The following is an 8,904-nucleotide window of genomic DNA, read 5'->3' as shown; positions in this document are numbered from 1 at the left end:
GAATTCGGTCTATAGATAGAGAGAGAGACAGACATAATACCGAAACGAATACCACTGATGTGTGTTTTATTTCAAATTTAATTTCTGATGTGTTTATAATATTAAACTTTGGTTGTTCCAGATTCAATATGTATGCAAAACCTAAGTTTGTTTCCATATGAAAAGGTTCAACATTACACATCTGGAGAGATGGAAAACATGCACAATTGCAGTCAAATTTTTAATAAATATTGAGTTTGGCCCACGACTTCGTCCCAGTTTTTAATTTTGGCCCACTGTAAATTTGAGTTTGATCCCCCTGATCTACAGGATGTGTAAACCTGTTTAATTTTTCAATAAAATATAACCAATATTTGCTCAGATGCATCCAGGACTGTCTTCCAGCAAATTACTGTATATAATATAGTATATATTATATTTTTTTTAAATTAATTTTCCACATCATATACAGTATATGGGATTTTTCCATCCATCCGTCCATCCATCTGTTCTGTTTCATTCTTTTTACTCCAGTTATTTCTTTCTTTCTTTCTTTCTTTCTTTCTTTCTTTCTTTCTCTCTCACTCTGAACCTTTTGCAGAAGTGTATACCTGGAGAAACTCTAATGACGATGAGAAGCTCAACATAAGTACACTTCTTGACATTAAATTTTTCCTGTGAGATGTTTACTTTGGACTCAGTTTCAGTCTCTGAGCTTTGTGTGTGTGAGAGAGAGAGAGAGAGAGAGAGAGAGAGAGAGAGAGAGAGAGAGAGAGAGAGAGAGAGAGAGAGAGAGAGAGAGAGAGAGAGAGAGAGAGAGAGAGTCTTCTTTTGGACACTCTGAGGACAGTTCATGTGTCTGAAAGATGAGTATGAGAAGAAGAGACAGAACAGGGACAGTGGATTCCCCTCTGTGCCCGTATATGGAGAGAGAGAGAGAGAGAGAGAGAGAGAGAGAGAGAGAGAGAGAGAGAGAGAAGAGAGAGAGAGAGAGAGAGAGAGAGAGAGGGAGAGAGAGAAAGAGAGGGAGAGAGAGAGAGCGCTCACTCAGCAGCCTGGATTTCCTCCACCACACAGAAACCAGATGCAGACCTGGAGCACAGACCAGAACTTTTGCTGATCTGAGGAATAAATGAGTGACAGAGAATAGAGGAGAGGAAAGGAGATGAGATGGCATGAAAGGAGATGAGAGGAGAGGAGATGAGAGGTAAGGAAATGAGATAAGAGGAGATGAAAGGAGATGAGAGTAGATGAGGAGTAAGGTGAGATAAGAGGAGATGAGTGGTCAGGAGTCAGGTGTGATGAGAGTAGATGAGAAGAGGTGAGATGAGAAAAGATTAGGGGAGAGGAGATGAGATGAGAAGAGAGGAGATTAGATGAGATGAGAGGTAAGGAGGTGAGATGAGAGGAGGTAAAATGAGATCAGATGATAGGTAAGGAGATGAGACTAGATAATAGGAGATAAAATGAGATCAGATCAGATCAGATCAGACGAGAGGTAAAGTAATGTGATGAAAAGAGATGAGAGATTAGAGGAGATAAAATGAGATGAGATGAAATGAGAAGAGAGAAAAATCACCCTGTAATGAGAAGCAAACACACACACACACACACACACACACACACACACACACACACACACACACACACATATATTTCATTCTTTTTCATATATTAATCTTTCTGCCCATCTTTTATTTTTTTGTTCCTTCCTTCCATCCTTCCTTACTTTCCTTCCAACCACCACAATCTCTCTCTCTCTTTCTCTCTTTCTCTCTCTCTCTCTCTCTCTCTCTCTCTCTCTCTCTCTCTCTCTCTCTCTCCGTTTGTGTCTCTCTCTCTCTCTCTCTGTATGAACTGAGTGTGATGGATGATTAAGGAGTTCACTGCAGGCTGGATGTCAGTGATTTGACAGAAAAACATTTTCTTTCCCAGTAACAGAGCAGAGCGACAGCAGTTCAGCAGGTAAAAATCTCACCTCTCCATCAGGTTTTATTCAGATTATTGATATGTTTTTATAATTTTTTTTATTACTGATACCATTGGAATTATTGATGTGTTTTTTTGGGATTATTGATGTATTATTGTAGTTATTGATGGGTTTTTTTTCGATAATTGACACACTTTATTGGGATTTTGATGTTTTGGAGGAGTTTTGATGTGATTTCTGTGATTATTGATTTGTTTCTTTTGATTAGTGTGTTTTGGGGATCATTAATAGATGTTGCATTGTATTGGATTATTGATGAGTTTTTTGGGGGGATAAATGATGTTTTATTGGAATTATTAATAAGTTTTTTGGGTGTATTGATGCTTTTCTGTGATTGGTGATGTTTTTTTTGGGATTATTGTTGCACTTTTGAGATTATTGATAAATTTTATTGAGACTACTGATGAGATTTTTGTGATTATTGATGGTTTCTTTTGTTTTTCGTTACTCCTTTGCTTATCTGAAACTAAATTAATTACCAGGACTGCAGGGTGAAGGCAAAAATCCTTACAGATAATTATCACTAGCTGTGTTCCCGACTGAGATTTAACACCTCGCCTACTGCTGTATGCCGAACAATAACTAATTAAGCAGAAATGAATCATTTATATAAGGAGAAATTGCAGTCAGGTGGATTTTAATAGAAGCGTTTTACACTTCATGTGCCAGAGACCTGCAGGGTGCAACATTCAGCTGCTCAGATGTGGAATAAACTATTACTGTTTTTTCATGAATGTATGTGTGTGTGTGTGTGTGTGTGTGTGTGTGTGTGTAGAGAAAGTGAACATGCCTCTAATGGCAGATTTGCACCAGAAGACAGATGACATCCACGCTGTATATGAGCTGAAGGAGAAACTGGGAGAGTGAGTCGGTCCTGCCTGCATGTGTTTCTACTGTTAGACCAAAATATTCATCATCGCTATTAATCTACACTCAGTCCCCCATAAAGACAAAGTCAAAACAGAATTCTAGAATTATCTGTAAATGTTTTAAAAGAAAAATCATGTCCATAATTATTCAGATGCTTTATTCAGCACTTAGTTAAAACACATTTGGCAGCAATTACAGACTCAAGTCTTTTGATTTCATACAAACTTTACACACCTGGATTGGAGGATTTTCTGCCATTTCTTCAACTCAAATCCTATCAATCTGGATCATTTTGGGTGGGAAGCGTCAATGGGTTCAATAGGGTTCAGGTCAGGGCTCTGGCTGGACCACTGTAGGTCCTTCACATAGTCGTTGTGTTGTCTTGGCTGTGTGTTTAGGGTTGTTGTCAGCCCAGAGTGAGGTCCTGAGCACTGTAGAGAAGGTTATTATTGAAGATATTTCTGTACTTTGCTTCATTCCACTTTCCCTCAACCCTGACCAGTCTCCAAGTTCCTGCTGCTGAAAAAAGAAACCACAGCATGATGCTGTTATCTTTTGTTTTACTGTTGGGATGGTGCCTGGTTTTCTCCAGACATAAGTCAAGTCAAGTCAAGTTTATTTGTATAGCGCTTTTCACAACAGACATTGTCTCAAAGCAGCTTTACAGAAAACAACAGTGAAGGTGAATGGTGTGTGTTTGTTCCTTGATGAGCAGCCGTGGCGACAGTGGCAAGGAAAAACTCCCTTAGATGATATGAGGAAGAAACCTTGAGAGGAACCAGACTCAAAGGGGAACCCATCCTCATATGGGTGACATCAAGAGTTTGGTCATAAATCTTTCAACAATACAGAACAATTTGTGATCATCATAGATCCAGCATCAGCTTCTCCATGCCAGGGCCTTTAAACACTCGGCATCTACTTCTCCATGATCATCCATAGGTCCATAATCTTCACGAGGTGGGACGTGACTGGAGCTGGCCAAACCTCAGGATGCCTCGGGATGGGGAGAGAAAGAGAAGCAGTGGAGAGGAATTAGCGTAGCTGCTGTTCATGATATTAACAGCATAAGTTGATAATGTGCATGTAATCATATATTCTGGAGCACAAGGTTATGATGTGATGTGTGTGATGTGTGTTATGTGTAGGCTTTGCTAAAAAGATATGTTTTTAATCTGCACTTAAACTGGGAGAGTGTATCTGAACCCCGAACACTGTCAGGAAGACTATTCCAGAGTTTAGGAGCTAAATGTGAAAATGCTCTACCGCCTTTAGTGGACTTTGCTATTCTAGGAACTACTAGAAGCCCAGAGTTTTGAGATCTCAGGGAGCGTGACGGATTGTAGCGTGTTAAAAGACTGGATAGATACATGGGAGCCAAACCATTTAGTGCTTTATAAGTGAGTAGCAGTAGTTTGTAGTCTATTCGAAACTTAATTGGAAGCCAATGTAGGGACGATAAGATTGGGGTTATATGATCGTATTTTCTTGACCTAGTAAGAACTCTTGCTGCGGCATTCTGAACTAACTGAAGCTTGTTTATTAATGATGCAGGACATCCACCTAGTAATGCATTACAGTAGTCTATTCTAGAGGTCATAAACGCATGGACGAGCTTCTCTGCATCAGATATAGATAACATATTTCTTAGCTTAGAAATATTTCTAAGGTGAAAGAAGGCTGTTTTTGTAACTTGATTGATGTGATTTTTGAAAGATAAGTTGCTGTCTAAAATAACTCCCAGGTCTTTTACCGTTGAACTAGTAGTTACAGAACAACCGTCTAAATGCAGGCTGAGATGCTGGAGCTTCTGTGTACTATTTTTTGGGCCGATGAGCAAAATCTCCGTTTTATCAGAATTTAATAGCAGAAAGTTATGGGTCATCCAATCTCTTATTTCTTCAACACACTCAGTTATGCGAGCTAATTGAGCTGTATCGCCTGGTTTGGATGAAATATATAGCTGGGTATCATCAGCATAACAATGGAAGCTAATTCCATGCCTTCTAATAATATTTCCTAATGGAAGCATGTATATTGTAAAAAGCAGGGGTCCTAGAACTGACCCTTGTGGCACGCCATAATTTACTAGCATTATCCTGGATAGCTCTCCATTTAAATCTACGAAAAGGTAACGATTGGACAGGTAGGATTTAAACCAGCTTAATGCCTGTCCCTGAATACCGATGTAATTCTGTAAGCGATCGAGAAGAAGATCATGATCTATAGTGTCGAATGCAGCACTAAGATCTAGTAAAACTAATAGGGAGATGAAGCCTTGGTCTGAAGCTAAAAACAGGTCGTTAGTGATTTTAACTAGAGCAGTTTCTGTGCTATGATGGAGCCTAAAACCTGACTGAAACTCTTCAAAGATATTGTTCTCCTGCAAGTGGTTACATAACTGGGCAGCGACAATCTTTTCTAAAATCTTAGACATAAATGGGAGATTTGAAATTGGTCTGTAATTCGATAGCGTGTTTGGATCCAGATTAGGTTTTTTAATGAGGGGCTTAATAACTGCTAACTTGAGGGATTTAGGGACATGACCTAACAATAGTGAGGAGTTAATAATATTGAGAAGAGGCTCACCAGCTGTATACAACACTTCCTTCAGTAGTTTAGTGGGAATTGGATCTAACTGACATGTTGTTGATTTAGCTTTCATAATAGCATCATACAGCTCTTCCTGTCCTATACATGTAAAACAGTGTAGTTGTGGGGTTGTAAGTACGATTGTGTCGGGAGATGCTGTCAGAGGTTGAACTGCCACAATTGTTTTTCTAATGTTATCTATTTTTTCAGTGAAGAAATTCATAAAGTTTTCACTACTAAACTGTGATGGAACACATTTTTCAGATCCCTGATTTGTTGTTAATTTAGCGACTGTACTGAAAAGGAACCTGGGATTGTTTTTGTTATTTTCTATGAGTTTGCTCAGGTGTTTAGCTCTAGCAGCTTTTAGCGCCTGTCTGTAGTTAAGCATACTGTCTTTATACGCAATTCTAAATACCTCCAATTTAGTTTTCCTCCATTTTCTCTCCAGATTACGTGTTGTTCTCTTTAGGGCATGCGTATGACTATTATACCAAGGTGCAGGTGCTTGTTCTCGAACCTTTTTTAACCGGATGGGGGCAACAGTGTCTAAAGTGCTAGTGAGGATAAGGTCTATGTTGTTCGCCATCTCATCAAGATGATCAGCAGTTATGGGTTTAATGTGAAACTGAGATAAATCAGGCAGGTTATTTATGAATCTGTCCTTAGTGGTTGGAATAATAGTCCTACCAAGTCGATACCGTGGTGAAACACGGTTAATCTGCTCTACCGGTAGTGTGTACAGTAGGAGGTAATGGTCTGTGATGTCATCACTCTGGGGTAAAATATCTATATCAGTGACGTCTGCTCCGTGGGATATTATTAAGTCTAGTGTGTGGTTAAAACGGTGAAATGGTCCGGTGACGTTTTGTTTAACCCCAAAAGAGTTTAATTAGTCGACAAATGATAATCCTAGGGCATCGTTTGCATCATCTACATGAATATTAAAATCTCCTACAAGCAGCACTTTATCAAAGCTGATCAGGAGGTCTGAGAGAAAACAAGCAAACTCATGAAGAAAATCAGCGTAGGGTCCTGGGGGTCTGTACACGGTGACCAGAGCGAGTTTTCTGTGCATGTCTGAAAGTATAATTTTAAGAACGAGCACTTCAAATGATTTAAAACTGAATCCTAATCTCTGACTAACATTAAGAGAAGCACTATAAATGGTTCCTACACCCCCCCCACGACCAGTCTGACGGGGCTCATGCTTATAAACATATCCTGACGGTGTCGACTCGTTTAGACCCATATAATCACCTGGTTTAATCCAGGTCTCAGTGAGACAGAGTGCTGAGAGATTATTCTCTGTGATCATCTCATTTACAATCAGTGCTTTGGGTGCAAGTGATCTAATGTTTAAAAGACCGAACTTTAGAACTTTGTTGTGTTTGTTTATCTCGCATTTTTCAGTTTTAACTGCAATAAGATTATTTCTGGATCTTGTGTATGTAATTCTTGGTTTTACTACACGAGGAATAGATACGGTTTCTATAAACTGGGCTGTGTGTGAACTTGTAACTATTTGGTCTGTAGTATGCGTGTTCTTATAGTTGAAGATTTCTTGATGTCTTACCAGTCAGATGGTGTGAAGTATCCTAGAGATGTTATCTGATAGCACTGCTGCTCCAACTCTGCTGGGGTGCAGGCCATCAGGGCGGAAGAACCTAGGACGCTCCCAGAAACAGTTCCAGTTATTAACAAAGAGAAGTTTATGTTCTCGACACCATGACTGTAACCATTCATTTAGAGCTAAAAGTCTACTAAACTTCTCAGCCCCTCGCTGGTAAGTGGGAAGAGGTCCTGACACTATAATCCTCGTTGTGGGTGATGTGCTGCGTACCGTCTCCACCAGGATCCTGAAGTCCCTCTTTAAGATCTCCGTTTGCCGCAGCCTGGTGTCGTTTGATCCGGCATGGAGAACAACCGCTCCGAAGTTCTCGTTCAGGATCGCGGGTACCTGCGCAGCGACATCCAGAACACGAGCACCAGGAAAACAGCGAGTGTGCACCTTACCTTTAGCTCGGGTAGCGCGGACATGCCGGACGATGGAATCTCCGAGAATAACAGTGTCGCGTTCCGTCTCGCGGAGGGGGACGAAGCGGTTCTCGGTCGAGATCTCGAAGGCCGGTGGTGGAGGTGGAGACGTCCTCGATCGGGGCTTGGCTTGTCTCTTCCGCCGCGGTCGCATCCAGGGTCCATGTTGCACCGGTGCCGGAGTTGTAGGTGCGCTGGGCCTGGGCATAGAAGCACGCGGAGTTGATGTGCTGGGAGCGTTAGGTTCAACCTGGGAGTTTACCTGGGATGAGTGCGCGTCCGCCCGGGATGTTTCCAGCGCCGCTTTCCGCTCTCGCAGCCGGGCATGCTTTACATGCAGCTCGCGAATCTGTTTCTCCAATGCCTCCATCTCCAACGCCACCGTTTGCAACTCGAACGAGTCCTCACCTGTGCTCGAATGCAGACAAACAACCGGCATAGTGCTTATCGTCACGAACAGATTTATTATACAGAGATGTGAGTGAGAGAAAATAAATATAAACAACACTAGTTATAGTCGAGTTAACTAACTAACTACAGGCACAAGTCAGGAAGACAAAAACAATTAAGGATTATTAAAAGAGAAAAAACGGATGGATAGATAGCAAAGTTTGTTTGAAAGACGCCGAGAGAGAGACATAACATTTAAAAACGAGGCCAAACAATCTTGGTTTCATCAGACCAGAGAATCTTGTTCCTCACAATCTGAGAGTCCTTCAGGTGCCTGTTGCTAAACTTCTAGCAGGCTTCCATCAAGGAGAAGCTGCCGTCTAGCCATTCTGCCATAAAGCCCAGATTGGTGGAGGGCTGCAGACATTTTTTTTGTAGCCTTCCCCAAATCTGTGCCTTACACCAATCCGGTCTCTGAGCTCTGCACGCAGTTCTTTTAACCTAATGCCATGGTTCATAGAGAGGTGTGTGTCTTTCCAAATCATGTCTAATCAATAAACATGTAGTCAAGGTGTAGAAGAATCTCAGCACTAATCAAGAGAACTGGGAGGCACCTGAGATCATTTTCAAGTGTTGTTGCGAAGGGTCTGAATACTTATGGACAAAAAAACAACATTTATTTAAAAGCTGGAGCTTTTCCCAGAAGACTCTAGGTGTCCAGAGTTAATTGCACACTGGAGATTTTACCAACAGTGTTCTTGTGTGTGTGTGTGTGTGTGTGTGTGTGTGTGTGTTCCAGAGGCTCATTCTCTGAGGTAAGAGTGGCTGAACACCGCCGCACACACAATCGTGTAGCGATCAAATGCATCCGCAAAAAGGCCTTTAATGGTAAAGAGTCCATGCTGGAAAATGAGATTGCTGTATTACGCAGGTATGTAGACAATGTGTGTGTGTGTGTGTGTGTGTGTGTGTGTGTGTGTGTGTGTGTGTGTGTGTGTGTGTGCTATTACAAGTCATTTGCTGGGACAAATCATAACTTTATAATC

The 8,904-nt window shown here is 41.1% G+C and overlaps 1 protein-coding gene across 1 annotated transcript in view; it reads left to right on the top strand.

The window, feature by feature from the left end:
• Window positions 1-2,321: 2,321 nt before the first annotated feature.
• Window positions 2,322-8,904, top strand: part of pnck (pregnancy up-regulated nonubiquitous CaM kinase) — a gene marked incomplete at its 3' end in the record, with an annotated part of 28,238 nt that continues 21,655 nt past the window's right edge. The window contains exons 1-2 of the mRNA XM_083555121.1: window positions 2,322-2,832; window positions 8,658-8,789. Coding sequence (XP_083411247.1) covers window positions 2,630-2,832; window positions 8,658-8,789 — 335 coding nt within the window. The 5' untranslated portion in view covers window positions 2,322-2,629. The remainder of the gene's footprint in view (window positions 2,833-8,657; window positions 8,790-8,904) is intronic.

Source organism: Silurus aristotelis, assembly GCF_946808225.1.
Source record: "Silurus aristotelis genome assembly, chromosome: 11".
NCBI lineage: Eukaryota > Metazoa > Chordata > Actinopteri > Siluriformes > Siluridae > Silurus > Silurus aristotelis.
The sequence above is the reverse complement of the archived record's forward strand: the minus strand, read 5'-3'. Positions and strand labels throughout refer to the sequence as shown.